The 20,590-nt window shown below is 42.1% G+C and overlaps 1 protein-coding gene across 1 annotated transcript in view; it reads right to left on the reverse strand.

Moving 5' to 3' along the window:
• LOC309566454 (tyrosine-protein kinase Srms-like) overlaps positions 1-18,920 on the reverse strand; it is a 56,729-nt gene extending 37,809 nt beyond the window's left edge. Inside the window, exons 1-2 of the mRNA XM_082271601.1 lie at positions 18,425-18,920; positions 1,098-1,219 (exon numbers count right to left, since the gene is read on the reverse strand). Of these exons, the coding sequence (XP_082127727.1) occupies positions 1,098-1,219; positions 18,425-18,828 (526 nt within the window). The 5' untranslated portion in view covers positions 18,829-18,920. The remainder of the gene's footprint in view (positions 1-1,097; positions 1,220-18,424) is intronic.
• Between the last annotated feature and the right edge of the window lie 1,670 nt (positions 18,921-20,590).

A 20,590-nucleotide genomic window follows, 5' to 3' on the forward strand; every position in this document is an offset into this window, starting at 1 on the left:
AGAAGGAACATCTATCAAGTTTGAGAACCAATCACTGGCTCAGCTTCTGGACTCTGATAATACTCAGGACATTGAATGCAAGTATCCTTTCTTCTCAATTCTATCTTATTTTTCTAAATTGCTGAATTATGTCGCTATTTCTTTGAAACACCTTTTTCTGTAAATATTTTATTTGCACCAATTTTAACCTTTTTTATTATTAAACTTTATTTTGAAAAGTGTTAATCTTGTCCCTAAGCTCTTAATGCAAACTAACAACGAACCTGTCTCTTGAAGAGTGCTACTGTATAGAATAAATCCTCTGAACATTCCTGTCTGTGGTGACAGCGCGTGTTACAGATGATTATTCTAAAGTCATAATTGATATTTCTAAAATTACGAGCGTCCGCTGGGCTCATAAGGTAGCATTGGTGGCAGTGAAAGGGTTAATTGCTTAATTAGCCCGGTGACAATCGCTCTCAGCCTGCTGGCATCTAGATTGTGGTCCCGCAAGCTGGAAATCTATGTGCCGGGTGCAGCTGAGAGTGGCATTGTTACGCAAGTGACGGCAGGGTGTGAGATTGGCTGGTCCTTGGTCACGAGTTAATGAGAAGGGCAGGGATCTGATACCCGCCACCGTCACACCTCCCACTGTTAGTGAAATTTTGACCAGTTTTGGGAGGGGGTTTTTGGGGGGGGGGGGGGTCGTGGTTGAGTTCCTGCACCTTTTTTATTTTTGAGAAAAAAAAGCCCTGAGTTTAGCTATATCTCTACCTACTCTTCTGCTCTGCAGATAAGCATTACACTTTGGTCACCAGCCACCCTGCTAGTTGGGCAAGCAGCACAATGCTCATTCTACCATCTCCTCCTGTCAGAAAATTCCCAGCGTTGGATTGACATGGCAGTAGCAGAACCTCATCAGCTAACAATGTTACCCCTCCCTTTGAGTCCTGCTGTGTAGGAGATCACAGAAAGCTAATACATTGACAGATCTGGGTGCCTATACTAGCTGAATTAAAAAAAAAATGCATTCAATTCTCTACTATTTGTCTTTCACAATCTGAAAAAAATAATAATTATGGGTGGAGTAGTCCTTAAAGGGAGTTTTCACATCTTACCTGACAGTGAATATTGTCCGGGTTTGGTGTCGCTGGGTCGGACCAGGTAAGATCCATGAGCGTTAGGTGGAGAGAGCAATAACCTTTCTGCTTCATATCTACCGGATGCATCCACATACCAGCTGAAACCCAAAAAGCAGAAGTTCAGGGAGACAATTAGCAATACTCAGAATGACTGATATACTTGTAGAGGTGACATTGTGGTGGGGACTTTAGGAATAAACTGATAGATAACAAGCACACTTAGGAACCATGTTAAAGGGACAGTCATTGCATGCTTTTAAATATAGCCAGTTCAATGGTTAAAGCTTTAGGAAATTATGGGAAAGAATCATGATGGTTCATCTTGTAGAAATGTCATATTGCTACTCAGTCTTACATTTTCAGTAGGAAGGGACTATGGGAGAAATGATAAATACACAAGAGTATGTAGGGTATGTAGGGTAGTATGTAGAGTATTGGGTTCAGGTGTCTCCTGTGAATGGTACTGTTGATGCTACAACATACAAAGTCATTTTAGGCAGTTGTAGTCTTCCAACAGCTTGGAGAAGATCCTTTTCTGTTCCATCATGACTTCACTCTTGTGCACAAAGCCAGCTCCATAAAGACATGGTTTGATGAGTTTGTTGGGAAGGAACTCAAGTGGCCTGCTTTTTGATGAATTGGAACACCAGTTGTGAGTCAAATCTTCTTATCCATGTGAGGTACCTGACCTCACAAATGGTCTTTTGGCTGAATGGGCACCAGTTCCAACCGAGATACCACCCTAAAATCTTGTGGAAAGGCTTGTCAGAAAAGTGGAGGCCATCATAGGCGCAAAGGAAGGCCAACTCTATAGTTATGGCCATGGTTATGGAATGGTAATCATAACCAACAAGGTGTGATGTTAGTTGTTTACATACTCTTGGTCATTTTATTGTAGTTGGGTTCTGGCTACCTAAAACCACCTTTGATATGAAAGATCTGTTTATACACTGAGAGGGTTCATTGACTTCGTATTGCAAAAATCGCATACCAGCTCATTATGAAATACTTACCTTACAATGAAGCCCCCGCAGTGCCGCAGAGACACGGCCGACATGTTTGGCCATCCTGCTTCCTGGTTCGCTTCCTCTGGCCATCTGATTAGCCGGAGGCACAATGACATCACTCCCACTCCTGCGCGTGGGAGCCGTTCACGGCACAGGGCTCTGAAGGAACGGCACGAGTAGCCGTTCCTTCAGAGCACATTCGCCGATAACGTCATCCGCTGCATGAAAAGTAAATATCTAAGCGGTGCAAGTTTAGGAGATATTTACAGTACCTATAGGAACAACTTACAGAGGGGGGTTTACAACCTCTTTAATGTCAGCATTACATTTAAACAAGTAACCTGTTAGATGGACAGAATGACAGTTTGTCCTGCTGCATCAATCATGGAGTGGGACATAAGTGTGCAGCAATGATATCTGATCTTAGGCTGGCTATAAAGTCCAAATCTTGGCCGTCCGAGATTCAAAACATGTATGAGCACGCTGATTGTACCCAAGTTGACCAATCGATCTACTTGGGTACAACTAGCATGTCAGATTTTTCATGCGAATATTGCCAGAGGCTATAGCCACTAGCATTATTCACGTGTGTTCTCCCAGCAGGAAGGTGACCTCCCTCTAGCCAAGAGAACACAATAGCTCAGCAGGAGTCAGTGTTGATGGGGGACTATAGTGATGAAATCGTACCAGCTATGGCTGGCTTTAGTGTACTACTGAATCAAAGCCAATGTTGCTGATTGTCTGCAGCCTCTGTTTAGTCACTTCCTGTCTACATGCACTCCATTAGAGGCCTCATGGCATTTCTCAGGACAATTTTTCTGATGGTGACAACAGTGGACCAAGCCTGCAAAATGTAGGCTTGAAGCAGCCACCTGCTTTCTGCTGTAGAGCCTGTGTGACAAGGTGGCAACTTCCGTAATGGCTGCATAGCATTTCCCAGGGCGAGTTTTCTGATGGTGACAACAATGGATGATGCCTGAATAATATACATGTGAAGCGGCCACCTGTAGTCTCCATCGGAGTGTGAAAACTCCCAGTTATGACTGCACGACATTTCTCTAGGTAGGATTCCGGATGGTATCAACAGTCTGCTAGAACAGCCACTTCTCCATTGGAAGTCCGGTGACAAGGTGGACAACGAAGGAGCACAACTGGTAGACAGGGACAGAGTGTTGTCGCTTTATAACAAGGAAGCAGATGAAAAAGGGCCATCATGGCAGGATCACCAGGGGTAATTTTATTGAACACTACCAATACTCAAAATTACTTTGGAAATCAAGTTTGAGATTGTGATACTGATAGTGATTGGGTTTATACCTTCTTTAAGACATAAAGCACACATCTCCAACCAGACAATTCTAATAACAAAACAGCATGGAAAGATAGGTCTGTGATCTTTGCAAAAAAATTTAACAATTCTCCAATTTGATTTTCAAGAATATTAGGAAATATAAGTGACACGGCTGCTTATATCTTACATATTTGTACCTATGTAGTGGAAGTCCTATTGTGCTGTGTATTCAGTAGAAATGTATTCAGCTCTTATCAAACATCCTATTATAAGGCAGAGGTGGAGATCTACCTGAAGAACACGGAAGAGATCAAAGATCATCAGGGTGCAGTGCCCTTTTTTTCTTTTAAGGAGGTAGTCAAATGAGGCGCTATTGAAGAATGAGGAAAGAGTGAAGAAAAACGATAAGAATGTATTGGTACAAATGTCACTGTAACCTTTAGTAAGAAAGCTGGCACTTTTCAACTATTTCTTTTTTTCTTCATGCCTGAAGAGTAATTTGTCACCCCCAAGTCTCATACCGGAGTGCAGACAGTAATTTATCAGTCTCCACCTTCGATTGTTCTCGATAAAGCTCATGTTTGAAAATGTTGGCTCGCAAAAGTAGATGGTAGCCAAGAAGGACGTCACTCTCTGAGCAACCGAAATCAGAAATCAAAATCCACCTTTTCTTTGATACAACAGATCATCCATGTCTTGAATCAGCTGTTCACAGCCAAGTCTTCTCAGAGAAGTACAGTCAGGTCCATAAATATTGGGACATCGACACAATTCTAATCTTTTTGGCTCTATACACCACCACAATGGATTTGAAATGAAACAAACAAGATGTGCTTTAACTACAGACTTTCAGCTTTAATTTGAGGGTATTTACATCCAAATCAGGTGAAAGGTGTAGGAATTACAACAGTTTGTATATGTGCCTCCCACTTTTTAAGGGACCAAAAGTAATAGGACAGATTAATAATCATAAATCAAGCTTTCCCTTTTTAACACTTGGTTGCAAATCCTTTGCAGTCAATTACAGCTTGAAGTGTGGAACGCATAGACATCACCAGATGCTGGGTTTCATCCCTGGTGATGCTCTGCCAGGCCTCTACTGCAACTGTCTTCAGTTCCTGCATTTTCTTGGGGCATTTTCCCTTCAGTTTTGTCTTCAGCAAGTGAAATGCATGCTCAATCGGATTCAGGTCAGGTGATTGACTTGGCCATTGCATAACATTCCACTTCTTTCCCTTAAAAAACTCTTTGGTTGCTTTTGCAGTATGCTTCGGGTCATTGTCCATCTGCACTGTGAAGCGCCGTCCAATGAGTTCTGAAGCATTTGGCTGAATATGAGCAGATAATATTGCCCGAAACACTTCAGAATTCATCCTGCTGCTTTTGTCAGCAGTCACATCATCAATAAATACAAGAGAACCAGTTCCATTGGCAGCCATACATGCCCACGCCATGACACTACCACCACCATGCTTCACTGATGAGGCGGTATGCTTTTAATCATGAGCAGTTCCTTTCCTTCTCCATACTCTTCTCTTCTCATCACTCTGGTAAGTTGATCTTGGTCTCATCTGTTCATAGGATGTTGTTCCAGAACTGTGAAGGCTTTTTTAGATGTTGTTTGGCAAACTCTAATCTGGCCTTCCTGTTTTTGAGGCTCACCAATGGTTTACATCTTGTGGTGAACCCTCTGTATTCACTCTGGTGAAGTCTTCTCTTGATTGTTGACTTTGACACAAATACACCTACCTCCTGGAGAGTGTTCTTGATCTGGCCAACTGTTGTGAAGGGTGTTTTCTTCACCAGGGAAAGAATTCTTTGGTCATCCACCACAGTTGTTTTCCGTGGTCTTCCAGGTCTTTTGGTGTTGCTGAGCTCACTAGTGCGTTATTTCTTTTTAAGGATGTTCCAAACAGTTGATTAGGCCACACCTAATGTTTTTGCTATCTCTCTGATGGGTTTGTTTTGTTTTTTCAGCCTAATGATGGATTGCTTCACTGATAGTGACAGCTCTTTGGATCTCATATTAAGAGTTGACAGCAACAGATTCCAAATGCAAATAGCACACTTGAAATTAACTCTGGACCTTTTATCTGCTCCTTGTAAATGGGATTAATGAGGGAATACCACACACCTGGCCATGGAACAGCTGAGCAGCCAATTGTCCCATTACTTTTGGTCCCTTAAAAAGTGGGAGGCACATATACTGACTGTTGTAATTCCTACACCGTTCACCTGATTTGGATGTAAATACTCTCAAATTTAAGCTGAAAGTCTGCAGTTAATGCACATCTTGTTCGTTTCATTTCAAATCCATTGTGGCAGTGTTTACAGCCAAAAAGATTAGAATTGTGTCAATGTCCCAATATTTATGGACCTGACTGTATGTTCAAAAGAGAAGATTGGTCTTAATGAAATTCCTTTTTCTATTGAAGCAGATCCATCTTCAACATTTATGTTTGAAAATGGAAATAATACAGACTGGCAGGAAGGTTGGACCCCTCTGAAATCAGTGGAGTAGCTAACCTTAATGATATGGTGGCAGGGATCTAACCTAGGCCCTATTGCCCTCTATCTGTCTCTGTATCTTTTTTTCTGGAACCCTTTATAACCTCTTCTTTTTTTTTTTTCTACTCTGGTTCCCTATTTTCACAGTTTTCCATCTTTAATTGAGGAGCCGTAAATTTCAGGGCATATTTTCTCCTTCCCTATTTTGGTTCTCTTGGTATCTCCTTCCCTATTTTTGGTTCTCTTGGAGACCATTGTAACCTCGATTAACTGATATTCGAGCCTAGGGAGCATCTCAGTGTATAATTAATGTCCATCCATAAATGTTTTACTTTTTGAGGGGGTCGGTTCTGTAGCAATTCCCATTTTAAAAATCCTTGCTATGGGCCTGCCCCGATGTATATTTAAAATCCCTAACAAAAAAACGAATTGAGATGAAATCAGTGAATGTTGGTGTAGCACTACCCCCGTAGGGGTTGTTGCTTTCCAGGACCCCACTGCTGCACAGCCAGTCACACAGCATTTCCTTCATTCACTTAAACATGGTAAACAATCTTTGGCTTGTTTTTGTTGTTTTATGATAACTTGGATGTGGTAGGGAATTATGGGATGCCAAACTTGAGAACGTCCAGAAATTAGAATGTAAGGGGACAACTTCTTCCCTATTTTCAAAGAAACCCTCTTCTTCCTTCCTCCTGCACAAACTTGGTTCATTATGTACAGCCCCTGCTGATCACTCTGCATGGAATTACCAGTCCCCTGCTAATTTAGCAAAAGCCCATTACAGGCTAGGAACTTCCCACCCCCTTTGTGAATAAAGTAGCACATGTGGAGTGAACAGCATCTCCTTCTATAAAAATATTAATTTAAACCCGCGCTCTTTATCAAGAAATAAATAAAGGTGATAAAATGAAAATGTATGATCAAAATGTGATGCAGCTGGTGTTGCGCTAAGTAAAAATTTAGATAGGTAGTAAAATCAAAATTCAAACAGCGCTAGCATGTATACAAAAAACCTAAAACATTAGTATTAAGATATGCAAATAGTGCTATAGATATATGCAAGTATGTGAATGAATTGAGGTAAATAAAGTCCTTTCATTAAAGTGATCAATATAATCCAAAGTGCTCCAGTGCAGGAATTAAAATATAAGGTACTCCAGGTGACGGTGACCCCTCTCGGTTCCCCACTCACCAGAACTGCAGATATAAATGGCCTGAGATCAATGGGATATTGCACAAGGAGTTCTCCTGTAGGATGCCGTGTAGTACCAGGTGTTTTCTTATATAGAGCTGGTTCTAGTCACCCCGAAAAGATGGTCCAAATTTATACTGTGATCAAGTGGGGGTAGTACTACTGTACTTGGCTAATAATCAATCAGGTGTTCATAAAAGACACATGGCTAGCGGAGCAAACCCTGTTTAAGGTAGAAGTTGAGAGTGGCAGTGATTACCCTCCTTTTTTTGCTGCATTCGCAACTGAAAATATTGGATTTTCCTCACTTTCAGTTACATTGACGATGGTCACCAGTACAAAGAGTGGATGAACCTCATCCCATCTGGTGCTGCTGCAGACCCATTCCTTCTGCTTTCCTGTAGACACTGAGCCCAGTTCTACCACTGCAGAAAATGTTAGCCCGCCTAGATGGCACCATCCCACCTGGCTGCTTGCTTCCCCCAGCCCTCCCGACTAGCACACACACATGGAGATTCCCAAGGGCAAGGTTAGATGAAGACATGGCACACAGTGTTCTTCAAGAAAGCACCGTTACAGCTGACAGTCTCTCCCCTTTCTTGTCCCTGCACCGCGCTGATCTACTCCCTGTCTCTCCTTGCCCTCTCCACTGCCCCTCCAGCATGAATCCCTCCAACTGCCTCCTGTGTTGGGATCCTTCCAGGCCAGCCTTCTGAGCTCCAGCTCGAGATAAAATCCCTCCTGGGCCACTGACAGCCTTTCTTCAGCATTGCTTCTCCATCTTGCACTCAACTCTCCTGCTGGCATGGCCCATGTCTATTTTAAGGGCTTCTATAGCTGCATGCTAGGCCCCCAACCTGGGCAAATATTGAAGGCAGCTCCTCATCCCTCCACCCACTAGTTCCAAAACATTCTCCAATATTCTAGAAACAGAGGGAGGGACCAGAGAGCTGCCAGAATGAGTCATCCAGCCCTGGCCTCTAATAACCCTGATTAGGATTCGGTGACTCAAGTTTATGCCTGGGCCAGAATATGCTTTTACTTTCACTACTAGTAGCACACACTAGATGCACTAACGGTTACATTTTCAAGACTTGCTTTTGGGGGTGTCTACCCTTCTTGGTTCAAGCACTAATGCACAAAGGTTTAGCAAAATGTTAAACCCCCTTGATAGGGTACTGCAAAATATTCTATCTGTTCTTTTAAATTTGGAAAATGTTTCAAGTCTCGGTTTCCCAAAATGTTCTCCTAATAGCCAAGTTTATCTGAAAATAACTTTACTTCCAAAATCATGGCCAGAATATGTTTATCTTTGCCTGGAAGTTTCAGAGTGAAATCATGATGTTATTCAGTGATCTATTAAAAAAGCACAGCGTTGAAGCCAATTAGAATCTTTAAGCATCAAGGCAAATGATTCTTCATTACATTCTTCTAGAATCGTTACTATGGCTGGCAGAAGATGCTTGAAGCAATACAAAGACTTATCCTTACTAAGCCAACCAACCTCAGTATGGAAGGGATGATCAATATAATCCATTTTAAGCTTTCCTCTCCTTGGAGAACTTTCTTTGTATAGAGTGGGACTGAATCTTGTCAACAATCTTAAGGTGGACAAATTTTGTTAGAAAATGTTAGTTTTCACTATATTATTTCTATTTTAATGGTTGGTAAGGTCAAGTCGATGATTGGTTTTGACCTCAATGATGATAAGCTTTGAAGGAGCAGGATGGAAATTCTAAATGTAAATGTGGTTTTGTTTTGGGAAAAATCATACATGTAGCAGACTCCGTATGAGTTGCTGATGAATACAGTCCTATTTCCCCTCTTAGAGTACTCACAACCAGTCACATAGCATTTTCTTCATCCCTCTTTTGTCTCAAAGAAACAGTCTAGAGGTTATCTTTAGGTTTTTTATTGGGAACAATGAACAAGGATAGGGAGGAGGAGCATGGGATACCCCGACAACTTGAGGACTCCTTAGCTTTCTGGCTGCAGTGCACAGTACAAAGATGGAATTCCCACAGGATCTCTATGCTGATAGGGACTAGTACTCCTTCCAGAGTTTAAAAGCAACACACAGTCACTGACTCCTTACCTCCTGCCAATATCCAGCAGGCTCTTCCTAGTGAGGAAGGTATAGACTCACACCACCAAAGGACAGCTAGACCCTTTCCACCAAATTCCTCCTGGCTCCCTCCAGAGAGCTTCTCCAGACCCAACTTAAACTGTGAACTTAAGCCCCGTACACACGCACAGATTGTTGGCCAACCGATCGGCCGTCTTTTGTCCAGTGTTGTTTGTTGGTTGAAATGTGCTCTAGACTTGCACTGGACATTTGTTGGCCAACAAAAACCAACTTCAGAAGTGATGTCATGTGATGGTTGACTTTCCCTGTGTTTTTTCTTCTCTGAGCATGCCCAGTCTTGCTCATCTGATTTTTGTCTGCCGAAATCTGTACTGACTGAGGAACAATCGGCCTTTCTTTGTTGGCCAACAAAAATTTTATAGCATGCACACCAGATTTTTTTCGGCCGAAAATACGCAGCATCATACTAACAAGCCGACAATCGGCAGATCGGACGTTGGCCGACAATTTACGGCCAACAATCTGTGCGTGTGTACGGGGCTTTAAGCTTGCGAACAAGTACCCCAGCTTAAGTGTCATACACAGGCCAAATATCTTGCGGCAATTAGAAAATGGCCGACATTCAGCCCGTGTGTACGGCAGCCGGTCCGACAGAGGCAGGTCAATTGGCCAGCTTCTGTCGAAGGGGCACGATTGAAAAAGGTCTGTTGATCGACACCTGTTCAGTGTTTACAGCCAGTGGCTGAGAGTGCTAACAGGTGTGTTCTGGCGGTGGGGCAGTCCCCCTGTCAGAACAAAATAGCTCAGAGGAGGAGATCGATGTACTATCTTTGCATAGTTAGCACAGCGGCTCCTGCAAAGTTCTCCAGTTTTGCTCTGCTGGGTTTAACGGAAAAAACCTAATAGTATCTACTAGGGTTAAGCCTAACTGGGACCTTGGTGTCTGCGTAAGGGATCCTTACAGAAATCTGCCCCAGGGGGCAAAGCCTTTCACAGGGGTCTCCTCCAGCAACACTGGACCCAGGAACTTTGCTCCTGCTGCTCAAGCCTTAGCTGGTGTATGAGCTCTTACCACTTTCTGAGCACACCTCCCCAGGGATTGGCTGGAGTCCAATAATTATTTAGGCTGCTTGCTCTGTTCTTCCCCCCACCATACTTCTGGAATCTTCTAGAAAGCAGAAGAAAATAACAGAGCAGCAGCCTGTGAAACACCGAGCAGCCATACATAATCAACCCCTTGCTCCTCTGATTAGTGGCGCTAACTAAATTTACCTAGCAGCTTACTCGACACTAGCAGGGTGCTACATTTATATTGTAAATGGCATGTTCTAGACACAAAAGAAACCTGTTTACTACACTGAGATTCCATTCAAGTAGCATGTCTCAATGACATGTTAAGGGCTTTCAAACCAAATTTGTTGACCCAATGAGGGCAAGATTGAATGCTATGCTCTAAAGAGATTTTCATATGACCATTTGTATGACAGAATACTGGTACGTGGCCAGCTTTAACCACTGTTCTCATTACATCATTCTTTTTCAAACACTTCAAAATGAGTTCTTGCTGGTAAGGATGCAATTTTAAGAAAAAAGAAACTTTGGAAAATTTGCATCCTTTTGTCACAGGGCTAAAAAAAAAAAAAATCCATTGGTAGAGCCATTGAAAGCAGACGATCCATCCATAGTCACGCTGACAAGCTTTTGTATTTGAACATTTTCGGAGATGAAATATTCTTTCACTTCTGAAAAGCATCACCCTGGTATGTCCTTTCAGAGGTACAATTTCATAACAACTTCTTTTACTTCAAAGCCACTGAAAACCATTCTAACTAACATAGTTTAGTGAGATATCTGTCACATCAACCTATTCATCAAGCTGAAGAGAAAAATAGCTGCAGTCATCCAAGTCGTTATTTCCTTGCGAAATTATGTCAGCTGCCATGACGTTAACGTTTCTTGTAACTGTTCTAGCAGAAAGTTGAAAGGAATTTATGGAAGATATTATTTCTGTTTTGTTTTTAAAGTTCTTAAAGAGTGAATTGTCAGATCCTTCTTAAATCATCTCACTGAATGTTTATTTCCTTTATTATATTATCTGAGATATAAGAAGAGGCCATAGTTGTGGCCATGCTTTTCTCAGGCCTGGTAAACATTATTTGCCATGTAATAGACAAAGTTTTTAACTGTTGCAGTTTCCGATTTCATAACTTATACTATGGTGGAAAGTCATCATTGATTTCAGAATTAGGTGTTCTGAAGTGTTTCTCAACATTTTGGTTTCTTGGCTCAAGCAATGAAAGCTTTGCACAACCAATTGCCCATTCACTTCAGTTAAAAAGTAATCATAGTTGGTAAGGTTGAATAAAGACCTCAGTCCATCCAGTTCAACCTGTGTGGATATATTACCCGCTTCCATACCGGGCCAATTTTAGCAATCTACATGTAAAAAGCATTTTTTTTTTGCTAGAAAATTACTTAGAACCCCAAAACACATATATATATATATATATATATATATATATATATATATATATATATATGTATACTGTATAAGCCAAGGCCCCTAATTTTACCCAAAAAAAAATGGGAAAAATGATTGACTCGAGTATAAGCCTAGGGTGAGAATGCAGGGCGGTGGGCATGATACAGGAGAATGCAGGGTGGCGGGCATGGTACAGGAGAATGCAGGGTGGCGGGCATGGTACAGGAGAATGCAGGGTGGTGGGCATGGTACAGGAGAATGCAGGGTGGCGGGCATGGTACAGGAGAATGCAGGGTGGCGGCCATGGTACAGGAGAATGCAGGGCTGCGGCCATGGTACAGGAGAATGCAGGGCTGCGGGCATGGTACAGGAGAATGCAGGGCTGTGGGCATGGTACAGGAGAATGCAGGGTGGCGGGCATGGTACAGGAGAATGCAGTGCTGCGGGCATGGTACAGGAGAATGCAGGGCTGTGGGCATAGTACAGGAGAATGCAGGGCTGTGGGCATAGTACAAGAGAATGCAGGGCTGCAGGCATGGTACAGGAGAATGCAGTGCTGCGGGCATGCTACAGGAGAATGCAGGGCTGCAAGCATTTCACAGGAGAATGCGGGGCTGCGGGCATACTACAGGAGATGCAGTGCTGCGGGCATGGTACAGGTGTACCATGCCCGCAGCACTGCATCCCTTGTAGTATCCCCGCAGCCCCGCATAATAGCAGGTAGTACGGCTGTGTTTCACCTACCTTTTCCAGAGGCGCCTTAAATTAAAAAACGGCGCCGACACGTCATTGCGCAATGACGTGTCGGCGCCGGGCGGCGCCATTTTTAAATCTAAAGCATGTCGGGCCGGCCAGGGGGACATTTTTTTTTTGACTCGAGTATAAGCCGAGGGGGACATTTTCAGCACAAAAAAAATCTGCTGAAAAACTGAGCTTATATTTGAGTATATACTGTAATATAATATATATATATATATATATGTAGCAGAGACCCTAGGAAATAAAATGGTGGTCAATGCAGTTGTTTATTGCAATTTTTCAAACACACATTAAAAAAAAAAAAAAAAAAAAAAAAAACGTAAAGTTAGCCCAATTTTTTTTTTTTTTTTTCTTTGTATAATATGACAGATGATGTTACACCAAATAAATAGATACCCAACATGTCACACTTTAAAATTGCACACACTTGTGGAATGGAGCCAAATTATTTAATTTTAATTTTTTTTTTTGCTTTTACACTTTCCCTTTAATTTTTTGTTATTTTTTTTTTATAATTTTTATTCCTATTACAAGAAATTGTAATAGGAATAGGGCATGACAGGTATTCTTTACAGCGATATTTGGGGTGTATAAGACTCCACATCTCGCCTCTAGGCTGAAAAGCCTGAGATTAAAAAAAAAAAAAACGGCAGTGTTTACATTGCCGTCAGTCACACCCGACCTCCTAAGGTCAAAGAGATGACCGGGCACCATCTGGTCCTCGGTCAGCTCTATGGTAAACTTCAGCTGCCGGCAGATTCCTTCTCCAGCTCACCGATCGCACTGACGAGTCGGTAGTAGCACCTTAGGGTGGCGGGAGAAGGGGGACGTCCCCTCCCACCGCCTGTAAAAACAATTAAGTGCCTGAACAGCCGATATGATTGTTTTGACTATGCAGGGAATTGCCGGCAGAAAAAAGAGATGTCTGAATGATGCCTGAAGCTGCAACCATCATTCCAATATACCCACTCAAACCTAAGGACCTCATATGACGGCCGGCGGTATGGAAGTGGTTAAGTCTTTACTAATTTCCATATCCATGTATATTGCATTCTCTAAGATGCCCAGACCTTTTTGAACATATCGACACTCTCAGCTGACACCACCAATTGTGGAAGGGAGTTCCACATCCTTACTACTCTAACAGTAAAGAATCCCCTACACAGTTTGTGATTAACCACTTGCCGACCGTCCTATAGCAGTTTTACTGCTACAGGGCGGCCGCGCTGTGCAGGATCATGTGTATATATACATGATTCTGCACTTCTGGCTGGGTATAGGAAATGACTGCGGGCCGGCGGCGACTCGCTCCCGCTTTGATTCTACACAGCAGGATCTGATCAGCGGGCCCCGTGCACCCGATGTCAGCCCCCACCTGCTGATCGTTCGGTACACAGGCAAAATGGCGATCTGCCTACATAAACAAGGCAGGTTGCCATATTATTAATAAGAAAGGCATTGATCCTGTGTTCCTGCAAAGCAGGGACACGGAATTATGCCCTCCTCTAGTAAAAGAAACTCCAACACTACAGTAAAACACCAGTTAGGCACACAGTTAACCTTTGATCGGTCCTAATGTTAACCCCTTTCCAGCCAGTGACGTTAGTACAGTGACAGTGCATATCTTTAACACTGATCACTGTAATAATGTCACTGGTTCCCAAAAAAAGTGCCAGTGTCCAATTTGTCCGCCGTAATATTGCAGTCCCACTATAAGTCGCTGATCACCATCATTACTAGTAAAAAAAATATATTTATAAAAAAATTCCATAAATATATCCCATAGTTTGTTGACGCTATAACTTTTGTGCAAACCAATCAATATACGCTTATTGGGATTTTTTTTTTTTACCAAAAATATATGTAGCAAAATACATATTGGCCTAAATTGATGAAGAAATTAAATTTTTTTTTTTATATATATATATTTTTCGGATGGGTTTAATAGCAGAAAGTAAAAAATATTAGATTATTTATTTTATTTTTTTTAAATTGTGTGTTTTTTTTTTTTTTTTAAAAAGCGCACAAAATATAAACTGCAGAGGTATCAAATACCACCACAAGAAAGGTCTACTGACTCCAATATAAATCCTGATATTTACAGAGCCAGGGGACAAGCTGCACATCCACAGATTGGTGTGTATTGCTAGAGAGTTTTTTTTTTTTTCTTGGGAGGGTGCATGTGATCAGCGCAGGGCCAACCAGCACTGTCCAGGAAGAGGGTCAGGGGTCTTGCAATCTAATAGCACAGTCAGAAAACTTCTCCTACAAGCTTTACCCAGTGCTTGGCTGGACACTCACAAGAAATCACAAGACTGCTATATACTGCGGATGAGAAAAGGTATTTAGCAGTTTATATTTACTAAAATAATTGCATTTCTATGTTGTGTGTACTGGGGGGGGGGGGGGGGGGGGCAGATATAGTGAATGCAGGTCCTGGGTTTAGTAACACTTTAAGTGACCTGAGACTGAATAGTCTTTTTCCTATGTTTGGATCGCCATTTAGATATTTGTATATTGCAATCATATCTCCTCCTAAGCGTTAAAGTGGAGTTCCACCCTGGGAATACTTTTTTAATAAAAATACCCCTGAGACAGTCAGGGCTAGTGCATTCCACATTGGCTAGCCTCTGATCTGTCCCGGGTTGCACTTACCTTTTAGGAGAAATACTTACCTTGAAATAGTATTGTCCAGCGCTGCCATCTCAGGTGTGGGCAGCTTGAAGCCAGCGCGATCCTCTTCTGCGTCCTCTTCCGTCTTCTTCGGTCCCGCGATGCACTGCACCGGCCCCGCCGTCACTTCCGGTGCGCGTGCGTCATCCCTCCACAGCTTCTGGGCATGCCCAGAAGCTGTTTAGAAGGGAATGACGCGCGCGCACTGGAACTGACATCGGGGCCGGTGCAGGCGCATTGATTCCTGGGAGCGATGACGTTCAGCTCCCAGGAATCATTGCAAAGCCAGGAAGGGATGAATCGCCGTGGCCGCCGAGGGGAGGAAGAAGGAAGTAAGGTAAGTATATTTTCTTCTATACAAGGTAAGTAAAAAAAAAAAATAAATTGCGATTATCCATTTGTTTTTCAGGTGACCCGGAGCAAGAAGATGGAGGTAAGTATAAATTTAGGGTGGAACTCCGCTTTAAGTTGTTCCTTGTAACTAAGGTTCTACATAATATGTAGAGAAGAGACCAGCGGGGTCTCCGAACGGCGTCTGGCTTCGATAGTAGGTACTTCTGGTTTCGGCTAAAAACCGGAAGTGACGTCTCCCAGCTCCTCCCGACGCTTTGCGTCACAAATGACGTGACTCTATCGGGGGTAAAGGGTTTTACCCTTGATAAAGTCATGTAATTTGTGACGCAACGCGTTGGAAAGGAGCCGGGTGATGTCACTTCTGGTTTTCGGCAGAAACCGGAAGTACATGCTATCGAAGCCAGACGCTGTTCGGTGACCCCGTTGGTCTCTTCGCTACATATTTTTGTGAATTTCAATGTAAGTGATATATTTTATTAAAGCTACCATTTTAAACTTACTTCACTATGGAGCCCCTATTGTGCTTTTTTTATGAGCTGCTGTGGATCACCTATTAATACTTGGGAATGGATTGTATGGAGGCTATTATCCCCACCATAAGCCTACTATCATCAATGAGGAGGATTCCATCTATGCTCCTGTTGGATTAATTTTAAAGTGTTATCCATCCTCAGTGAGGTGAGCGGCCATTGCACTCACTAGGTGTTGTTTCACTTGGTGGATTGTTTGGGATCTTCCTTGCACACGGAGGAACAAAATTTGTTTGCAATTTTAATGTATCTTATTGGACTATATTGATCTATATTTGCACTTATTTCTTGGTTTCTCATTGGAATCTCTGGACTACTGTGGTTTACACTTAGTGCATCCATTTATGTTTATGAAGATTGCACATTTAGTGCATTTCTTTTAGCACTTCTCCCTGTATTGGTGTCACTGGTCCCCCAAAAAAAGTCACTTAGTGTAAGATTTGGCCGCTGCATTGTCGGAGTCCCGCTAAAAATCACTGATTACAGCCATTACTAGTAAAAAAAAATAGAAAATCCATAAATCTATTCTATGGTTTGTAGACGTGATAACTATTGCGCAAACCAATCAATATACCCTTATTGGGATTTTTTTTTTAGCAGAATACATGTTGGCCTAAATTGATGAATAAATTCGATTTATTTTTTTTTTTTTTATTGGATGTGTTTTATAGCATAAAGTAAAAAAAAATTATTTTTTTCTCAAAACTGACAGTCTTTTTTTTGTTTATAGTGCAAAAAACAAAAACGGCAGACATGATCATTTACCACCAAAAGGAAGCTCTATTTGTGGGAAAAAAAGGACATCAATTTTATTTGGGTACAGCGTCACACGTCTGTGCAATTGTCAGTTACACTAACGCAGTGCCTATCGTAAAAAATGGCCTGGTCATTAAGGGGGGTAAACCTTCTGGGGCTAAAATGGTTAAAGTACAAGGTGTATTTTTTTTTTTTTTTTAAATAGCTATTGATTATTATACCCAGTGCTTTGCCAAACAAAATGGGATTCAGTTAGGAATTTCATCTAGTTAAAAAAAAAAAAAAATATATATATAATTGATTAACTTCCATTAGTATTGAGATTAGAACCACAAAGGAGAGTCTGGCAATATTCAGTTCCAGTAAACCGATCTGGTTTTAATTTTGGGAATTCTTTTTCTCTGTTAGACAATGTTGCCTATAGTTGCCCTGGGGAAGTCCCAATTACCTTTGTCTTTAAACTCATTAAAGACAGGCAACAATGTCATGTACAGGTACGACTGTTTGTTGTGGTGTTTTTAGCCACACTGGATCATGTCAGGATTGGTGACCATTGTGGATCAGTGTGAACAAAAGTGGCCTTGATGACCTAAAGTTGTATGTCAGAGTGTAGGGGTGCCTGAATAGTTTGTAAATGGGGTACTAAAGAGTTTTAGTTTTTATTTACTCAGATGTTCATCAAACATGCCAATGCAGTTCGGGGGTCTTATAATGCCCCCCTCTTCAGGACTTGGGACTTTGGCCACATGCTGAACACTTATGGATGAGATAGGCGGACTTCAAAGGCTCACTGAAAGCCTAATAGGGAATCAACTGTCTATGAAGAGCTGGTAGTGGTCTCACAGTTGACGTACTCAGGGCTTTTTTTCTCAGAGAATAGGTTCAGGAACTCTTCTCTTTTAAGTCACCCTTCGCCTCTGCCCCTTACCCACCTCCAAGAACCGTTCCTTGGTTCCACCCCTTACCCACCTCCCAATACCGCCTCTTTTAGAGAATACAAACCCAAGTATTATTTTGTGGTGCTAAGTATTTGGTATAGAATTTGTTAATGATAACAAGAAAGACAGTAAAATAGATCTAGCAACAATGGACACTCCAACAACAAAATATCCACCCCAGCAACAATAGACTCCCAACAGCCAACATTAATAGACCCTCCAGTAGCCAGCAACAAAGACCCTTCCCTCAACAGTACATCCCTCCCAGCATCAATTGACCCCCTGCAACATAAGATTCACCCCCAGCAACAATAGATCCCTTCCAGCAACAAAAGTTTCCTCAGTAGCCAGCATCAATAGACCCCTTCCTCTAAAGTACCTCCCTCCCAGCAACAACTGACCCCCAGCAACATACATTACATACATACATTCAGTTCTGGAGGTGCCGGAACTGCGTTCCCCCACGTTCCTGCTGAAAAAAAGCCCTGGACGTACTGTACAAGAAAGGCCATTATAAGACCCCCTGAAACATCTGGACTTGTTTTATGAGTGTTGCAGTAAATCACAGTATCCAGTCTCCAGGGTATTACATATGTTGCTCCTATACTTCAATTTACAGGGGTAGGAACCAAATTGTAAATAGTATTAATCTAAGTCTTTCTTTTTGCTAGTTTTAGATTTCCAGGTCCTCTATTTTTTTAAATTCACCCAAACTAGTACTTACGGCTCATTGCTGAAATTTGCGCTGTTTTGACGACGAGCCAAGCTTGGACTAGGCATGGTGAAAACTGTTGGGGAGTCAGTCATGGTGGCATCATTGGAGAACGCCAACGGCATCACATAATTGGCTGGCACAAGTCCCATTTCCAAAGTTCCCGTCAACTTCCTGACCATAATATAATCCCCTTCATCTCCCACTTTACAGAGCTCTTCTCCAACTTTTACCGTCAGCTCATCAGTGGTCCTGGCTTCAAAGTCATAGAGGGTGGTCACCATGTCCATCTTGGGACAGGTGCTCGTCACATTATGATTGGCTTCTGATTGGTGCCTGATTGGCTCTGGGGGAGGCCAAATCTTATCCCACATGCACACCATGCAGCTCAAGTGCTTCCTAAAGAAGTCCTCCATCTGGTCTTCAGATCTGTACCAACCTCACAAGTCCAGATGTTGGGTAATTACCATTCCGAAGGTCTGATCCACATGGTGTCTGTTCCCTGCACTGACTCCCGTCTGTACAATTGTCTCTTTTTTTTTTTTTCTCAAAGCTTACTTCCTGATCACCTGAACTTTCATAAACCGTGAGACTGAATAACCAGGAAGAGCGGGAGATGCAGGAATGTGAACAAACCTGACTGCAGAGTCGGGGGGGGGGGGGGGGGGGGTCAGGGAGAATCAAATACTGGATAAAGCTGAATAATGATTCCGCATTCTTCAACAAGAAGTTATTTCTGTCCTCTGCGTTATTCTGTTTTATAAAGTTATTATTTTATGGTGCTCAGGTAAAAAGAAAAAAGGTAATGGAGAAATACTGAGAAAAAAAAAAGAATGATAATAGAATGTAAGGCAGAGTTAGTCGTGTGCATAAACAGAGATAATCTATTCTGTAGCTATGGAGAAGCAATACAGAGCAGGAGCTCCAAGCATAATCGTCAAACACAAAAACCGTGGCACAGGGACACGCCGTCCTATAATAACAGCCCATTCAGACTGGCGCGACGCGACTTTGTGGGGCGACCTGTGAAGTCGCGGTGCACAGTCGGCGCGACTTGCACGGACTTCATATCATTGAAGTCAATGCAAGTCGCCTCCAGGTCGCCCCAAAGTAGTACAGGACCCTTTTTCTAAGTCGGAGCGACTTGTGTCGCTCCTATTAGAACGTGTCCTGTACTACTCAATGGCGAGCGACCGACCGCAACTTGTCAGACGACCAAGTCGCCTGACAAGTTGCACTAGTCTGAATGGACTCTAAACATTATGCAACTTTATTGATAAAAGTGGGCGTAAATGAAATCCTAAAAGCAAACAGTCTCTCCAGCCCTGACCAGGGCAGGATGGTAACGTCTGACGATGTTTGCATTTCGTCTTTTCATGCATCGCTCCCTGGAGTCTTTTTTTATGAATATCCCTGTGTGGAGGTTCTTGTCTGTGTAACCACTTTACCACCGGAGGATTTTCCGGCTTTACGTCCAGGCCACTTTTTGCGATTCGGCACTGTGAGACTTTAACTGACAATTGCGCGGTCATGCAACGCCGTACCCAAACGAAATTTACGTCCTTTTTTTCCCACAAACAGAGCTTCCTTTTGGTGGTATTTGATCACCTCTGCGCTTTTCATTTTTTGCGATATTAATAAAAAAAAGCGACAATTTTGAAAAAATAACAATACTTTGACAGTTAAAAAATATCCAATATATTCAATTTTTGTCATATATTTAGGCCAAAATGTATTTAGCTACATGTCTTTGACAAAAAAATTCTCAATGAGCGTATTTTTAACCGCCTTAAGACAGGAAGATTTTACCCCATTCCTGACCAGGCCATATTTTGTGATTCGGCACTGCGTTACTTTAACGGACAATTGCGCGGTCGTGCGACACTATACCCAAATTAAATGTATGTCCTTGTTTTTCCCATAAATAGAGCTTTCTTTTGGTGGTATTTGATCACCTGTGCGATTTTTACTTTTTGCGCTATAAATCAAAAAAGATCGACAATTTTGAAAAAATAACAATATTTTTCACATTTTTTTTATATTAATTCCCCAAAAAAAAATGTAAAAATCAAAATTTTTTAACATTTTAGGCCAATTTGTTTTCTGCTACATATGTTTGGTAAAAAAAAAAAAAATCACAATAAGCGTATTTTGATTGGTTTGCGCAAAAGTTATCAC

Source organism: Pelophylax lessonae (genome assembly GCF_965119305.1).
Source record: "Pelophylax lessonae genome assembly, chromosome: 11".
Taxonomy (NCBI): Eukaryota; Metazoa; Chordata; class Amphibia; order Anura; family Ranidae; genus Pelophylax; species Pelophylax lessonae.